This window comes from Belonocnema kinseyi, chromosome 1, assembly GCF_010883055.1.
Source record: "Belonocnema kinseyi isolate 2016_QV_RU_SX_M_011 chromosome 1, B_treatae_v1, whole genome shotgun sequence".
Lineage (NCBI taxonomy): Eukaryota > Metazoa > Arthropoda > Insecta > Hymenoptera > Cynipidae > Belonocnema > Belonocnema kinseyi.
In genome coordinates this window covers 177,391,672-177,410,331 of record NC_046657.1, presented here as the reverse complement: position 1 = coordinate 177,410,331, position 18,660 = coordinate 177,391,672, and the positions used below count along the sequence as shown (strand labels likewise).

The following is an 18,660-nucleotide window of genomic DNA, read 5'->3' as shown; positions in this document are numbered from 1 at the left end:
TGATAAGTATGTATATTTGCGTATGTATATTTATATTATTTTTATGTTAATAGCCTGCATCTAATTATGTACACTATATTTTATTTCTTTACTTTTGTTAAAAACTTATTTTTCATTATATCGTCAAATAGATCGCTGTCATATTTTAACTGTAACACGTAACACCTGTTCCTTATAGGGCTATTTATCCCTAGGAACTTTTCAAAAACAAATACAAATACAAATATTTCGGTTATGAAATTTCAGACATTACTTCAAATTGGATTTTTATTCACTGCTGGCACCAAGCCTTTAAATTTATTGTTGGTAATGTTTACTTCAAGCCATCGCTAGGTTGCTAGGCTCGTGTCGAAGCGCTGTAGATGTTGATTGCTAGAATTTGTTCAGACTATCCTTATATCTCAATTTTGTTGGGGGGGGGGGGGTTAACTCTCATATAGGGGAACTGAATCAGTTAACTGATGAATCTTAAACCGAGGATGTGGTAGTCTCTCCTTTCCGTTTAACCTTGAACAAAGAGATCGACCTAAGAGGTGGGGCATTAATAAATTGTTTGGAGGGGTACAATTTAGTGGTTTGTAAATGACAGACCTGAAAATGATACACCAGCACAATAAACTTTCATAGGCCATCAGGGTAAAAGTATAGTAGATCTCATTCTTTGTTATGCGGACTCCTCGGGTTTGATTTCCGATTTTTTGGTTTGAGGGATTCCTAGATTATCAGACCATTTCCAGTGGTTTTTAAAATTGCTGATTGTATTTGAACTTCAAATGATGGGTTAAATAACTCTTTTGATGATAATAAATTCGTCTGGAGAGAAACGGCATTGGAGGCATAAACTGAACAAATGTTAGTCTCGCCTGGTGTTTCTTATACTGTTGACGATGTGGATATTTTGAACGAGAATCTCATATCTGCCACTTCTGTAGTAGCGGATAAGTTCGACCTGGTTTCCAAGGCTTTTGGGCGAGTACCAAGAAAACAATCTCGGCTCGATATAGAATATGAAATGATGCGTCGTAAATTGAAAGACTCATTAAAAGAAAGTAATTTATCCCAATTTTCAGAGCTAGATGTTAGTGAGCATAGGAAAATAAAGAAAGTTTACCTTGAGCTTCAAATTTCAAAAAGAAATAATTTTGACTGTAGTCTGTTCTGGACAGGAGAGAATAGTTTTAGACAGCCATGCCACTTTCCTGGAGGGCTGTGGGAAATATTTGTCATGAGAGTTGACAGTGGCCGTGTGGCGGCGCCAGCTATGCAGTTGGCCTAGAATTCAAATATTGCACGGCGAAAGTGTTAAAAAAAATGTTTTTCAAATGAAAATAATTTTTTAATATTTCTGGGTAAAAGATAATCATCTTTAAGATTTTTTTATTACTATTTTGAATACTAAAACACGACTGAACATTGTCACGAATGATCAATTCTAGTAGGGAGACATGCGTGTTTAGGTCAAGTCAATTAGAACCACAGCACTTTAATTAATAAAATATCGCCGTAAAAGCGCGGTCTTTATTATAAATAGATTAGAACTGTATAAAATCAACAGAACTTGTTGCTTAGCGAACGCGGACTAATGAGACGAGAAAATAAAATTGGGAAACCGAGCAACAAGACTATGTGTAAGATAAGGAGAGCACGAAAACGATAAAATGGGCTTAGACATAAATTTAGAGATTACTCAATACGGAAATCAAGTATAAGGACAAGTCCAAGAACGAAGAACGCAAACAAAATAGAAAATAAGAACACAAATAAATGAAATCATAAAAACAGTGAACTAATGTCCAATTCACAACATTCCGCCCGCTTTCGTCCCTGACGAAATAGGCTCTCAATCACTGCACTTAAGATAAACGTGGTAGAAGGCACAATTTAACGATGGGCCGATCGAGTGTGCTAGTCTTTGTCTTGAGATTGACAAGCCGAACTAGGCCATCACTGCCAGGATGAATCTGTAGAATCCGACCCATGGGTTATTGAATGGGTGGAAGGTTCTCATGTCGAATGAGAACAGAACTGGAATCTGTAAGGATGGCGATGAAGTAGCCCATTTGGATCGAGGTTAAAGTTCTTTCAAATATTCAGCTGACCAGCGATTCCAAAAATGATCACGCATTTGCTGGATCAACTGCCAGCGAGTCAATCGATTTGGAAGAACGTCTGCAAGCGATGGTTCAGGAACTGCATTCAGTGGACCTCCAATGAAAAAATGTCCTGGTGGGAGAACAGAAACGTCTGTTGAATCATCTGACCGAGCTCTGAGAGGCCGAGAATTAAGGCAAACCTCAATTTGTATTAAAAGAGTCGTCATTTCTTCAAACATCAATGTAGAGTTTCCAATGACTCGACGAAGATGGAATTTTGTCGACTTAACTGCAGCTTCCCATAAACCTCAGAAGTGAAGTGCTGCAGGAGGATTGAATTTCCACTGGGTACCATGCGAAGCAAGGTATGTAGCGACCGAAGCAAACTCTGCTGATTCAACAGAAAACATTTCCTGTAGTTGACGATCTGCTCCCACAAAATTCGTACCCTCGTCACTAGAGAACGTTCACCAAAGACCACGACGAGAAATAAAGCGAATATAAGCAGCTATGAAGGCTTCTGCAGTGTAATCAGAAACCAACTCGAGATGAACTGAGCGGGAGGCACAACAGGCGAAAATACAAATCCAGGCTTTGTGGGAATGGTGACCTTGTCCTTTGGAGGTCCGAACATTGATGGGGCCAGCATACTCTACTCCAGTGTTCATGAATGCTCGTTCAGGTGGAGTAATACGGATGGAAGAGAGGTCACTCATTAGCTGTTGCTGAGTATTTCCTCTGTTTCTGACGCATTTAATGCACCGATGAATCAATGATCGTACCAAACTGCGACCTCAAAGAATCCACTAAGATTGTCATAACGTTCCAAGGGTAAGTTGGACACCCCATGATGACAGCGAGGGTGACAGTCGCGGATGATAAGAGTTGTGATAAAAGACTCAGGAGGTAAAATCAGTGGATGCTTCTCATCATAAGTTAAAAGAGAGTGCTTTAAGCGACCTCCGACACGAAGATGTTGACCATCAAAAAACGGAGTCAACTTTATTAGAGTGCTACTCTTAGAAATCTGCATTTTATTTTTTAGAGCGGTGATTTAATTAAGAAAATAGCGATTTTGTTCTTGCTGAATCCAGAATAAAAGAGCTGTTGGAAGATCTAATGCAACTAAAGTCCGAGAAATGATAATAGAACGACATTCAAAGCGTCACGAAAACGAAGACGCCAAGCAGTGACTCGTAGTAATTGGTCTAAAGATGGATAACGACTCAGAAGATCCCACGTTTCATTACACGAATTGCTACGTTGACAGGAACTCGACGTTCTTCTTTGGCCACTGTGTTTTCTGGAGGACCAAGCAGAGATGAAGGCCACTCTTCTTGTCTTTTAAGCCACAGGGGGCCATTCGACCAGAGTGAAAACTGCGAAAGTTCGCAAGCTGACAACCCGCGAGAAGCACAGTCAGCTGCATTATCTGCACCCGGAACGTGATGCCAAATTGCTGAAGGAAGGAACGTTTGAATTTCTGAGACCTGATTCGCGACATATACCATCCATCTTGTAGGATCAGCTGAATTCCAATGAAGTGTGTTCATAGAATCAGACCACAAATGTAGAGCAGCATCAAAATGCAGTTGAGTTTGAAGGTGAGCGACGAGACGAGCTAACAAAACTGGGGTACATGGCTCAAGACGAGGAAGCGGAACAGTTTGAACAGGAGCGACCTTTGTCTTTGAAGAAATGAGTCCAATAAAACAATTTCCGTTTGGCGAAATTGTCTTTCAATAAACGACAGCACCGAATGCTTTTTCAGAAGCGTCAGCAAAGCCATGAAGTTCGAAAGAGCACTTCACCGAACGAAATCCTATCCACCGAGGTATCCTGACTGCGGAAAGACAAGGAAGATCTTCATAATATTTTATCCAGCGATGACGAGCTCCTTCAGGCAAAGGATCATCTCAGGATAAATCAAGCTTCCAGAGTTCCTGGATAAAGATCTTTGTGACAATGATAACAGGTGCCGACTATCCTAGAGGATCAAATAATTGGGCTGACTGGCGGACGACAAGGCGCTGTGTGATGATATCTTTAATAGGCCTAAGATCTAACTGGAAAATAAAACAATCAGTACTTGGTTTCCAAGTTAACCCAAGCATCGAAACCGATGTTTCTGACTGCCATGATATATCTGGAGATAACGCGTGCAGATCCTCCGGAATGCGCTGCATTATCTCATGACTGTTTGAATTCCACTTGTTGAGCGGCAAGCCGCCCGCCGAGAGGAGACCACGTAGTTAGTTGTGTAATTCAATAGCATCTTCCAAATTATCCGCTCCAGATAAGACATCATCGACATAGATGCCATTTTTTATTACATCAGCAGCCAAGGGAAATCGATCCCCTTCATCAAGACCAAGCTGCTGAACGGTGCGGAGAGCTAGAAATGGGGCACAAGTCAGAACATATGTGAGAGTACTGAGTCGAAATACTTGCACGGGCTCATTTTGACTTTCTCGCCACAGAATAAGTTGGAGATTCTTATCATCTTGATGGACAATGATCTGTCAATACATTTTTTCGACATTTGCAGAAAAGACAATGAAGTGAAAACGCCACTGCAGCAAGACGTCTGAAATATTTAATTGTAATTTTGGCCCTGCATAAAGACACTCGTTCAATGAAATGCCTCGACTTGATCGTCGAGAACCATTAAAAACTACTCGTAGTTTCGTGTTTGAACTAGGTTCACGCCAAGCTCCATGATGCGGAAGAAAAAATGACCGCGAGATACTTCTTGGATCTGCAGGGCTGTTGACGGACTTCATATGCTGAAGTGGATGGTATTCCTCCATGAATTTGGCATACGCTTCTTGATGGGCAGATGCACGACGTATCTCCCACCTTTAGTCCTATAGTGAGTCTTTTGGAAAAGTTTTTCACACTCTTCTTCCTCAGCTGTCCGGAAAGGACTGCTGAATCCTCCCAAAAGTTTTGAAGGTCAAAAAAAAGTTATTCACTCTTGGAACAATGAAACATATTCACTGTAGATAAATCCAAAGGTGATGTATTGCCTGTAGGTCCACAGAGAATCCACCCGAAAAAGAAATTTTGAGCTACAGGAGTGCCCGGGAGACCCTTTCGAAGACCTTGTTTAATTAATATTGCATAGGCATCTACACCTAAAATTAAAACAATTGGAGCACTTCCACTGAAGTTCGGATACGGTAATTTGTAGACCAGTGAGATGAGGCATTCCTCAAGACTAATTTGATGCTCTGGGCATTTAGAAATCAACTTTGGAAGAGCAAGAGCCCGGAGTTGAAGTTTAAAGCCCGAATCATACCTTGGCGAGACAACGACGTTAACTGATCGACGAGACGTCCGACTTACTTTCCCCCACTCCTTGGAGAACAACAGGTCCTCTGGTACAAGGGAGTTGGAGACTTTGAGCATGGGACTCAGAGATTATGGACACCTCTGAGCCTTGATCGATAAATGCTCGAACACACTTTGTATGACCAAATGATGTAGTCACATTGACCATTACTGTTGTCAGGAGAACCAAAGGTGATTTCTTCTGAGAAATCTGCATTACTAAAACAGCATGAGTAGATTGTGCTTGATGAGGCGTTAAAGACGTAGTTGACATCATCGAAGAAGATTGTCCTGAGCTTGAAGATGGGTCATAAAATGCCGTATGATGCTTCGCCTGACAAATCCGTCACAAGTTCTTTGCAGCACAATTCTGAAATAAATGAGACCCTAAACAATTTATACACAATTTTCTTTGAAAAATGAACTCTTTCTGTTTTGCTACAGTTTGTTTGATTTGCAGTAGAATCTAAAACTTTCAAGGTACGAATCCTGGTTTGTAAGAAATTTTTTAATTGGCTGAATTGAAAAAAGCTAAGCCAAATGAGAGTTGATAAGAACTTTTTTATTCTCCACGCGCTCCGTAAGTAAGTTCCAGTAACGCTGATAATAATTTAAGTGATAATTTTAAGTGATGAAGCTTCTCCACTGACGAGACTGCAGGACTTAAATGAACCAAAGATGTGAACAAATCTTTGAAATTTGTCCACTCGGTGTAATTCCCAGAAAATTAAGGCAATTCAATCTTCGGCATTGATCGTTACGATAATCCAGCAATTTGTGGAGCTGAATCATCCATGGACGTAGAAGCAAGGTCATTTGAGAGTTTTTCCAGTTCTTCCATAATGGCTCCCTTCGCGACTAGATATGCTCCTTCAATAGTTGCATAGAAATTGCTAGTAAAATAAAGGTTCGTGGCATTTTGATTGCGAACCATTACTAACTCCCAATGTTGAGCCTGAAAACGCGTCCAATTTTTCTCCAAGGACTAAAGTCTTGAGACCACAGTTCCTTTAGTGATCTGCTTTAATTTTTGAGTATTTTCAAAAGCAGTTTGGATCCAAGAGCAAAGCTCGGTTTGCTCTAAAAAGTAACTAGAAATAGACATTATGAACGAAAAACACTCGGCATACGATGAAATAAAAATCCTCGAATACAATATTTAAAAAATAAAAAAAAATAAATTCCGAGTTCGTTGAAGTAATGTTTAAAAGTCATTTCCAGTCTTTAATTCTTGAAATTTGACAACCCAATACTCACCTATCTTTCAAACCTGTGTAAAGGTTACGAAATCCATAGACATTTGCCTGTAAAGCTTCTCGAAAAATTGAGAAAATCCTTCCGGAATCGAAAAAATGCATCTAATTTAATAGTTCCTTAGACACAGACACTCATTTATACTTTACCATAAATTAAACACGTTATGAAAGCATCTCACTAATAACGGTCACAAAACGTTCACATTTAAAATACTGTTTAAGTCACAATGCACTGACGCTGCACACTGCACATTCAGTCAAAAAGTCACAAGATACTAATTTAGTTTGACTCTAACAAGCTCTACCAGAATTTGTGCGAAGTCCTCGCACAAGAACTGAATCAATGAATCAGAAAATCTGGCTCGACAGGACCAACGATTTGAACACTGAAAAACGACTGAACAATGTCACGACTGATCAATTCTGGTAGGGAGACATGCGTTTCAAGTCAATTAAAATCACAGCACTTTAATTAATAAAATGACGCCGCAAAAGCGCGGTCTTTATTATAAATAGATTAAAACTGTATAAAATCAACAGAACTTGTTGCTTGACGAACATTAAACTGTAAAATCTACTGTTAAATAAACAATGAAAATTTTAAAATATTTATTTTAAAAGTTCACCTTAAGTTCTTTAGAAAAAAAAACCAGTTGTATGTAACGATAAAATATTTTCCTCGATTTTATAAATCATTTTTAACAACGATTATTTGTTAGCTTGAAATTACTTTAGTTCATGTTTAATTTAAAAACAAGTATAATTAAAATTCCCTTTGCCTCTTCAATCTTAGGCTGAATTGCATGAAAATAGTTATGGCGAAAAAAAATTTTGAAATGAATTCATTAACGCTCGAAGTGAGAGATTGACTTTGAGCTTAGACAAAGAAGTTCATTAAGCATTTTCACGCTGAACATTTTGGCGATCCTGTCAGGATTGCTCTTTCGATTTCTGTATCCACGGATAGAATAGAGAAATCTTATAAAGCAATTCTCGTGACTTAAGTAGCTCTCGTGAATTAAGTATTCTCGTGAATTAAGTAGCCACTAGACAGAGTAGAACTCTGTTTTTCGAAATTCCAAAATTGAACGAGGCCCGTAATCAGGCGGAAGACGCATCTGCGTAACAAAGCTTGGAAGAACGGCGACCAGTCGTCGGCCAGGGCCCAAATCCAGGTTAACAACGATCTGATTTTCTCAAACATTCGACTGGATCGTATTTAAAACAGGTACATACAGGATAAGATATTTTAAATGAATCCTCAATAGAAGCACTCACTTTGCACGGCAAAAGTGGGTAAAAACGTTCTTTTTTTAACGGATAGCACTTTGGCACCACGCGTTCTACAAGTCCGTTATGCTAATTGGATCCAATTAGCGATATCCTTTAAATTTTCACGCACATGATTGACGCGCAAAAATCAAGGAATTGACCATACGCGATGGCTCATCTGCTCATTCATGGATGTTCGAAATGAGTGGAAACAATATGTGCGTATTGATCATCCCGAAAAGGATACCTTAGTTAACCCTGATAGTGAGTCTGATGTTCTTAGGAAAGTTAGACTGGCGATCAAATAAGAGTCTTTTTAACCATGTCGACACAAATTTGGAAGCACCGTTCGATCATGTAGAAAGACTGTCTCGTTCTCTAAATTTTGACCAGTTAACTTTGACTATACATTTTTCTCCGTGTAAACTTTTTTAAATCTTTCGATAAGCTCATGTAAATTTTCACCGATTTTTTTTTGTTCAAAACAGCATTCAACTATTTTATTTAATGCTTTGAATGTTTTAATAATTAGAATAAATCGAAGTTATCAGCATTTTTACATATTTTCGATTCAAATATTTCATCAGCATTTTTTAAAAGTCATCTGCAATCGTTTCTATCAAATTCTTCGCCATGGTAATTCTCAGTAACAATATTTAGACTTTTAGGCCAAGATAACTCTTTTTTCCGACCAACCAGGCGTACTAAACCATTAGAAAAAAAGACGGTTGACTATTCTTTGCATTATGTGTAGTTCTGGTATCACACATTTTTGTGGGACGCTTGTGTAAATACTTTTAGAGCTGTGAAAACTCATATTCAATATATTGTATTATTAATTTGATGTAAATATATTTAGGATTATTGTAAAAATGTAAAGAGATGATAAGTATATAGCAAGAATTATATAGCAAGATATTAAATTATTAAGATTTTGTTTATAAAAATAATAGCTAACAAAACCTCTTATCCAGATTTTCTTGCGTTTTCAGGTAAACTTTTTTTCCCTTCCCGGACACCGTGCTGAATTGCAAAGAGAATAAGTCCTCCTTGCTGCCTGAGGAAGGAGACTAACGTGAAATCAAAGTCATTTTCACGTTTAAGCGAGTCAAAGTTTTGCAATTTCGGTAAGGTATACTCCTGGTGCTCCAGAGCATTGCCTTTCCTCAACAATAATAGAAACCCTTTGTTTGGAATCAGGGAAATTTTAATAGACGATATCCTTGCATTCCACTGTATTAAAAGACTAAATGCCTAGAGCAAACGGTAATCATGTGTATTGATATCATTGCATTCCACTGTATTAAAAGACTAAATATCGATAGCAAACCGTAATCACGCGCATCAGGTAACAGACACAATACTGATACACTTCACGCTGACATACGCAAAGTATCGAAAAAACAACAGTGTAGCGTATGCGATTGACGATACTCAATCTCCGACGAGCACAATCTCCGACGAACACAGCACCGGATTCCTTATTAAATCTGGATCCCATCAAGCAACTGCGATTGGAAATGCAAGAGTTTAGACTCGAGAATTTCATAATGGAAGAAGACGAAAATCACAACAGGAGACAGAAAATTAAACAAGTTGCAAAAAATACACCGAATGATCTTCCGATATTAGAAATTAACCAACCAATCTATCAGTAAACTGCACCTAAAAATCCAACCCTACCAAGAAGTATGTCAACGGAACGACTCAATGAGCTGCGCGCTAGAGTAGCATCTATAATCACTCCCATGTTGCCAGCGTTTACGGTGTGACAATCCAGACTTACTTCTCGACTTTGTAGTAGCTGAAAAAATTAGAGTCCACGCCAAACAAGACATACGACACATCGCAATAGGAAGTTACGACGAATTATACTCAGCTTTAGAAACATTCCTTGGACTACAAAGCTCGATTGAATTGTGCCGAGCTAAACTGGACGCAATTAGACAAGGAGGAAACACACTTCAAACTTTTAGCCTTCTTTTTAGAGACGCCTATAAGGACCTCATGTACGCGATACAAACCCCAAGAAGGAAGAATGTTTACAAAATGGAGATGACAAAGGAGGAAATTCAGAATCAAATCAATTACGAGGACCAAGCAGAATATCTAAATTATCCGGAAAATTACAATCAATACACGGTAGAAGAAGTGACGGATCCATATACAAATTATTAATAGATAGCGGAGCAGCAACCAACATAATTAAGAGAAATCATTTACAGCCCGACCAAAAAACATTTAAGTTCCATAAAAAATTCTCAATGGGTGACGATCACCACGAAACGACGGAAGAAACTTATCTACATTATTTTGGGGAAAAACAACTATTCCACATAGTAGAAGAAAACTTCCCATTATTAGTAGATGGAATAAGAGGATTGTCATTCTTCCACAAATACCCCAGATATACTATAAAAAAATCTTATTTGATAATCGACAAATTGAAACTACCATTACATTTCGAGGAGGATTATCTACCAGGAAACTCAACAAAAATCTGTAAAATCAACGTACGCAACGAAGAAAATCAAGTTTTTGGATAGAAAATCAAAAAGAAATTCCTGACCGACTATACACAATATACAATAATCTTGTCCAATTACTGCAAAAGACTGGAAAACCTTCAGCATTTCCTGAACCTAAAACATATCGAACCAGTAATTAGAGTACGCATAAAGGAAGTCGTGATTCAATATTCAGAAGTTTTTACTTTAGACGCTGTACAAGTGTACCCTGTACAAATCTAACTGAACACGAAATAATTATGAACTCCGGAAAATTTATCAACCTACGATCCCATAAACTACCCAAAAAAACACAAGGAATTCGCACTTAAAGAAACAAGTGAATTACGAAAAAAAGGTATAATAAGAGAGTCCCAATCATCTTTCAACTCCCCACTATAGATAGTCCCTATAAAAGGAGGAAAGCTTAGAATGGTAGTAGATTACCTCCAGCTTAATAAAGACACCGACCAGGGCGCATACCCTCTCCCGGTAATAGATGATATCCTCAACCAGTTTGGAAATGCAAAGTGTTTCGCAGTCTTCGACCTTAGGGCAGGGGTCCGCTAAGTCCCCATGAAGGAAGAGTGCAAAAAATATACAGCTTTCTCTAATATGCAAGGGCATTTCGAATATAATAGGATTCTATTTAGTTTAAAAACGCACCCGCTATCTTTCAACCTATGATGGACAATGCGTTCAGAGAACTAATTGGGAAAGAATGTTTCGTTTACATTGATGATATGGTAATATTAGAAAAAAACATTAGAAGAACGTAACAAAAATGTAGTGATTGTCCTGGAAAGAATAAAAAAGTTAGGCTTGAAATTAAAATCATTAAAATGCGAGTACCTATGCCCAGAATTATGATACCTAGGCCACCTGATTGCCGCGGAAGGAGTTATGCGAAACCCTATTAAGATCAAGGTAATTCAGGAATTCAAGCAGGTGAAAAACACCTAAAGACGTGCAATCATTCCTAGGATTAACTGGACATTATAGGAAGTTCATAAAGAACTTTTATTCTATAGCTAGACTACTCACCAGATTAACTTAGAAGGACACAAGTTTTGATTGGGCTCTAAAGTGTGAAGCTTTTGAAAAATTAAAAAACGCATTAACAACATCACCAGTATTAAGGTTCCCCAGTTTAAAGAATGTTTCACTTTAACAACCGACGCATCGAATCAAGGATTAAGCGCAGTGCTATCCCAAGTCGGACACTCTTGCTTATTTATTAGCAGAACCCTTAATAAAGCAGAAAAAAATTACAGCACCTCAGAAAAAGAACTCTTGTCTATAGTATGGGCAACGAAAAAGCTACGTCAGTACTTGCTAGGAAACAAGTTCAAAATCCAAACTGATCACAGAGCACTCATTTGGTTACATAATGTGAAAGACCCTAGCTCGCGACTCTTAAGGTTGGCGATTACGGCTGGAGGAATATAAGTACGAAATTGAATATGTTAAGGTTAGTCCGGCTATTGGATCGATCAGATGAAAAAACATTAAAATTAGTTTCCTTTTTTCGGAGAAATATGTCCTCTTTCACATAATTCCTTTTTAGGGACTCTTTCCAGGTTAAAATTTGTATTATCACTGTTTAAAGTCGTCTCAAAAAACATAGCATCTTATGGAGAGACCTTTCGCGGGCTCCAAAAATAGTTAATTTTGGCTTTAAAACACGTTGAATATTATTAGGAAAACTTTTTTGGAGTACAGAAAATATAATGTAAAATTTGAATTACTGCTAATTCATACTTGCTACCAGGGTATTTGAGCTTAATTTTATCAAAATACAGCCTCGAATAAAAAATGTAGCTAGATCTAGAAGAAATAAATTTAAATGTACATTTTATTATTATTTAAATACCCTTTTATTTATATTTATCAGCATAACAATAATGGACAAAATACTGCAAGAGAAAATCAAAATCCCAGTCAGAAGCATGTGCGAGTTAGTGGAAAGTAACGACGATCCAGACAATCCCTCTGGTTCCGAAACACCTCAACAAACCGAACTCTACAATGATTTTATGACATGGCGATTAAACCCAACGCAAGAAAAATTGAAAACAAGACACAACGACTTCGGAAAACTCTGGAAATTAATAAACAAAGAAGACATACCAAAATATAATGAAGAAGATTACTTACGGAAACTAGGCTGGTTCATCGATGAAACCATCAGCAAGAAACTAACATTGATAAGGTTTATATTCGGTGGCCCACTCTTTACACCAATAGATAAGGAACTGTTACAGGAAATGATGGAATACTTATCGAACTTGTATCTCCATTTAGGATTTCCCCTATGCTTTAACAATATCCGAGAATTAACAAAACAAAAAAAAAACTAATAGCATTAAAGAAGCGCATGTGGAACATCTTGGAGAAGAGAATAATATTGAAATTCCGAAGAAAATAGGGCAATGGATAGGTATGGATGAAGGCTTTGAAGGTACTTCGAAACATGTCCCATCTGTCAACTTGATGTTAATCCCGATGGCTAATGAGACATCTAGTTCAATAATAGAAGGGTTGCTCGATAACTACATCTACATCTTCGGAGCCTCGAAAACAATCCTAAAAGACCAGGGAAAAACTTTCTATCAGAAATGATGCAACAGTTTCAAGAAGCATTAATCAAAACAAGCATCTCAAAATAAAATAATGGATGGGATGACAATTAAAAATTTATCAACTTTTGCTATCAATACCATGAAAAATCAAACAACTGGATTTTAACCCTTTGAACTTATGTTTGGAAGGGAAGCTAACATACCATCATCGGTAGCGTGTTCACCAACCCTGATGTATCCGTTACTAGTGAGAAAGTGGAAAAAACACGAAGAAAACCTACGATGAGATAGAAAAAGAATAGAAATAGACAAAACAAAGAAAATATTCGACGAAAATATCACTACACAGACAAGGAGACCCAGTAAAAATTATTAACAACACTAAGTCTAACAAACAAGACCCTCTTGGGAAGGCCGTTTTGAAGTTATGGACTACTTAAACAATAATAATTTGCGAATAAAAAATAAGGACAAAATTATCCGCATTCATATCAATCAAACAATGCCCTATTTCATAGACGATAGTGGCACCCTTCTGGACCTTCCTACTAACCCTAGCACCAATCATCAGTGCTAACTACACACTCGGAAAATTGAATAAATGTCTACATCGAGGAAATCTCTAAAGTATACTTTTTTCATGAAAAGTGGAAAATGGTTATAGCTATCAATATGACATCCAACAAAAATCGGATTAAAGCCATCGACACCACCACTACCATGGCAGAATTAGCCTCTAACCAAAAATGCACACCTAATTATGAAGTCCAATTAATTAGGAGATGCTACAATAGACTTACTAGTAAAAACAGTATCCTACACAAATTATTACGCAAACAACGTCAAAAAGTGAATTAGTGAATTTTGTGAGCGATATATCCAAAATTCTGTACGGAACATTGAGCGAATGTGATATGAAGTAAATTAACACTGAATGCGACACAACTTGTAAAGCTAATAAAACATATCTAGCATCCTGTGAAATCACACAAAAATACTCAAATTAATCTTAGACTCTTCGTCAACGGACCATAAATGGATAGCTACCAAGGAGACTGCCGAAAGACAGTTGGTAAAGAATATCACTTACGGACTGAATGCTGCAACAAAGGATAGTTTAATCAACTCTAAATTGGTATTAGCAGCAATACTATTAGATGAAACAAACGAGGATATTGAAACAGCGATAAGCACCACAAATGACGGAAAGCACGGGATAGTACATCCCCAAATTTTAATACCTAAGATGCTGAAAGAAACGATACCCTAGAATTAGAAAAATCATATGAAACTCGTATGACGCAATGGCTAAATGTAACATATGAGATAAATTTTGAACAGAAAGATCTTGACAAATTATAACGAAGTTAGTGCAACTTACAAAACAAATATCACACGAACAACTTAAGGGTACCCCCCCCCCCCTGGATTTCTAAATTTTGCCATTTTTAATGGGCTGGTATGTGAACAAAAACCGACTTCATAGGTTTGGATATTTTCATACATGTAATTTAAAACTTTAAAAACAAGACAAAATTTTGACATAATTTTTTTATCAAGATTTTATAGCTGTTTCTTGCGGACAACGAAAAGTTCACTTTTTTAATTGCGGGCATGATTGCAAGTGACTGGAACATCTGCAAACAAAAAATCAAACGGGATTAGAAAGAGTATATGTTTGGCTAGGAAATAGACTATGATAATTTATTTCAAGCAAAAGTTTACAAAATGGTGGACCTTTTGATTTGATTTTTCAAAAATCCAATTTTTTCAGTTAAAAATCAAGATGAAAATTAAAGATCTTTATCTATCTTCTTCATAATATAAGTCGTAACTATTGATGTATAGAAAAACATATTAAAATTTCAGACCGATCGGTTGAATATTTTTTGTTACAATGCTCGCCAATCGTAAAAACACTGTTTTAAGAAAAATGTGTTTGAGTTTTGTGAAGCAATTTTTCGTGTATAACACCTACTCACCTTAAATCAGCTATGCCAGGTCCATACAAAATCCCTTCTGACTATTCAAGCAGGTAGTCACATAGTAACCTGAGGGGGACCGAATTACGACGAGGGTATTATGAATAACCGACGAAGAAACCCTGTACCTGCGCGTCGAGCCCATGTGTCACGCGCGCTCTCACCTCCGTCTGAAGCGTCTACCGTGCATCGGCTAAAACTCCAAGAGTATTTCAAATTTTGACTTTAAATTTTCAGGGAATAATCTTAACGAGTTATAGGTTCGAATAAGAAAGTAAAAGAAATCGATTTTTTACCCCGAAAATGGGGGAGGTCCCTTAAGCAAGCCAGAATTAGCCTAGACGACACTAAAAATATCTTACAGACTATTGCCACCCACAGTAAGCTAAGTACTTGGAAAGAAACTGGTTTAGAATGGTGACAATATTCAGGTTACTCCGCTTTAGGACTAGGAGCACTGTATACTTTTAGGTAAATTAGGTATCCTCGATTGCATTAAGAGATGCTTTCCGAAAACAATCAACTTATTCAATAATAAAAATAACGTAGTCCACCAATCCCATATTGTTACATACAAAACCCAACCAACTCCCAAATCATCGTCTAAAAAGGGGGTTGTTATGAGCTGACACCCCCATTCTACGTCTAATAAGCATATAAAAAACGCCGCCTCTCTGAGAGACTCAGTTCTATACCTGTACTCATAAACGCAAATAAAGCGCTCGAAGTCAGAGATTGACTTCGAGCTTACACAAAAAAGCTCATTAAGCATTTGCACGCTTAACATCATTATACATATTTATAATTATAACTTATATACTACTATACTGCTTTGAAGTTGAATTAAAGAATGTTGCCTGTTCTGGCGTATCTTATTCCATTTACGAGATACGTTATATGCATTCCAATTTTAAACATCCAAAAGAAAAAGTTAGATTTCTGAAATAATCGAAATCCCTTTTAGCTGGTCTACTTGGTAGCCTAGTCACATAGGCATAAGCACGCCGATTTTCAATAACACTAAAGTATACACTACTAACAAACCTTTTCAAAGACCTCACAGACTAGATTTATTGGGTGAAAATAGCCTTTTAAACATTTAAATGGACACTTGAAGAGGAACTCAGATATAGAAAACTAGCGGTACAGGTAGTGCCGAAGAAACAGCACTCACCCGTGCTGTTTCATAGCTTTTTCAGTGCGTTTTCATCGTCAGGGTAAGTAAATGTTTATCAAAAGTTACTAGTGACAGGCTGCAGAATGCATAACTCAGGATGTACTCAAAATGGCACAATGACTAATATTAAACATCTGAAACTTTTGCCGAAAAATGTAATCAAATTTATATTGGAGAATGGTGCCTACTAAAAAAATTCGATAAGTTTAATAAATAACATTAAAATGTTTAACGTTTCGACTTCATTCTAAGTTTAAATAAAATATAATTATTGTCTAGAAATTGTGAGTCTCATTTATTCGTCAATTATCAATTCTAAAATGAAATTTCTGCGAACATATACGTCCCGATTTTTTTTCTTTTGCTTGAGAGTAATGAAAAATATGAAATTCAAAAGTTCAAAAAAAGTGTGTCATGTTACATTTTCTTCAAATAACTTGGAGAATTGTCTAAAATTAGATAATTCTTAATGAAATTGTTTATACTTTTTGTACATCTGTCGCTTCCTAACATTAAACAAACGTTTTTAAAACTTGTTTAGTAAAGAAGATTAATGCAAATAAATCCTTACTAATTCAAACATAAATATTTTGGATGTCAGTTTTCATAATTTAATTTTCGAGGAATTCAAGTAATAATCACTTTCCAAAATATTTTTTTCTCTTTCAAATGCACATGGGAATTCCTGTATTTATAATACGTGTATCTCTTATATCATTAATTTAAAATATAATTAAAAATATCATGTATATCTTTATGTATATTTAAATTCTGTTCAATTTTTTTTCACTATAACTTTATCAAAGATCTTCTTTACTTATAATGTTTAAAACCTAATAACAAATTTCTTATTTTTATTGAAATTTGATAAACACGCAGGCTGTAAATACTTCTTCTTTTACAAAAATCATAACTTTTTACTAAAATACATAAATAACTAAATAGTAATTACTAACTCGAAAGTTTTGAAATTCAGATGTTTATTTCAAGTTGTACCTGAAACTCGTTCCGAAACAACTTAAGTCCGTTTAGTCATTGAAATTTGGAAAGATTTGAAGAATCCGAATTGCGAGAGATGGCGGAAGTCTTAGATACACGCAGAGTCCATACGGGTTGGAACAAATTTCATGCAACTAGTCAAAGAACTAAAGTCTCGCATGTCACGCTGAACAATTTAGGATCTCCAAGGTGAATTGGAATTCAGTATAATTCCAAAAATCATTGTTACTTCGATTTATCAAGATTCGTGGTTCGCGGGATTCTAAAGGATTTTAGAAGTGAAAAGCCCTTCGACAATTTCTCACTTCGAATACAGATTAGATTCAATCCGCATGTTCGTAAATCCATATCATTTAAATCCGCAGTAATACGTTGAAGGTTCTTTTTCAACCGTAGTAAGAGATACTTTGTTATTTTTGCCTCACTTTTTAGTTTTTTAATACGTTACGTTAGGTTCTCGTACTTTCAATTTTTTTATACATAGAATACGTTATTATTCAAGATCAAATGAAAGTCTTGGCATATCACTATAGAATAAGATAAATAATTGATTAAAGTGAGGTTGAAGCTTAATACGACAGCACTTGGAACAGTTAACCTGGGTGTATGATAGAATGCTTTGAAACTCATATCGACAACCGGTCTTGACAAAATGGAAGTTTTCTGTATAAATTATTTTGAGAAGATCTGAATTGTAAGTTTTATTCATTTATTTTATATAAAAACGGAAATAAAACCCTGACATAAATTGACCGTTTTTACCATATTCTAAACTCATATAATTAATATAAGAGTACCTTTAAATCTTCTGAAGAAACAATTTCATCTAAAACATCTTCCATGATTCAGTACTTCCTAAGAATTGGATAGATTACACATTAATGTGTATGTGACTCAAAATGCATCAATTAACAAAATAAATAATAAGTATTTCCAATCTGTTATGAAAACATAAACGCAATCTGCTATAATGGCTATAATCCTACATGGATCTACGGAACAGATCATGGACATATCAAATCACATTTGCGGCCAGTGATCCCATCTTTGGCATGTTGAGCTACTGCGCTTGCCTAGCGCAGCGGCAGTCATTGGTCGCTGTTAGCGCGCGATTTAAACCGGGTATAATTAACAATTATTGAAATTAAAATAGATAATTATTATAAATTTCACATGAATATAAAAAATTACCTAATTTGTAATGTAAGGTTAAAATCACAAATTACTTTTTTTCTGATAATTGTGTGCAATTTATAAAAACTATCTATTTCAATTTCCATAGTTGTTAATTATACCCAGTTTGAATCGTGCGCCAACGGCGACCAATGAAGGCTGCTGCGCCAGACAAACTCAGTAGCTCAACATGCCAAAGTTGGGATCACTGGTTGTAGCACTCCATGTATTTTAGACGGGTCACAAATAGAGTTTTAAGGGCGCAGTTCAAAGATATAATAAGCGT

The 18,660-nt window shown here is 36.4% G+C and overlaps 1 protein-coding gene across 1 annotated transcript in view; it reads right to left on the bottom strand.

Moving 5' to 3' along the window:
• The window catches only part of LOC117166910 (mitochondrial fission 1 protein), a 47,732-nt gene extending 29,505 nt beyond the window's left edge, over nucleotides 1-18,227 (bottom strand). Inside the window, exon 1 of the mRNA XM_033351401.1 lies at nucleotides 17,999-18,227. Within this exon, the coding sequence (XP_033207292.1) occupies nucleotides 17,999-18,043 (45 nt within the window). The 5' untranslated portion in view covers nucleotides 18,044-18,227. The remainder of the gene's footprint in view (nucleotides 1-17,998) is intronic.
• Nucleotides 18,228-18,660: the final 433 nt, after the last annotated feature.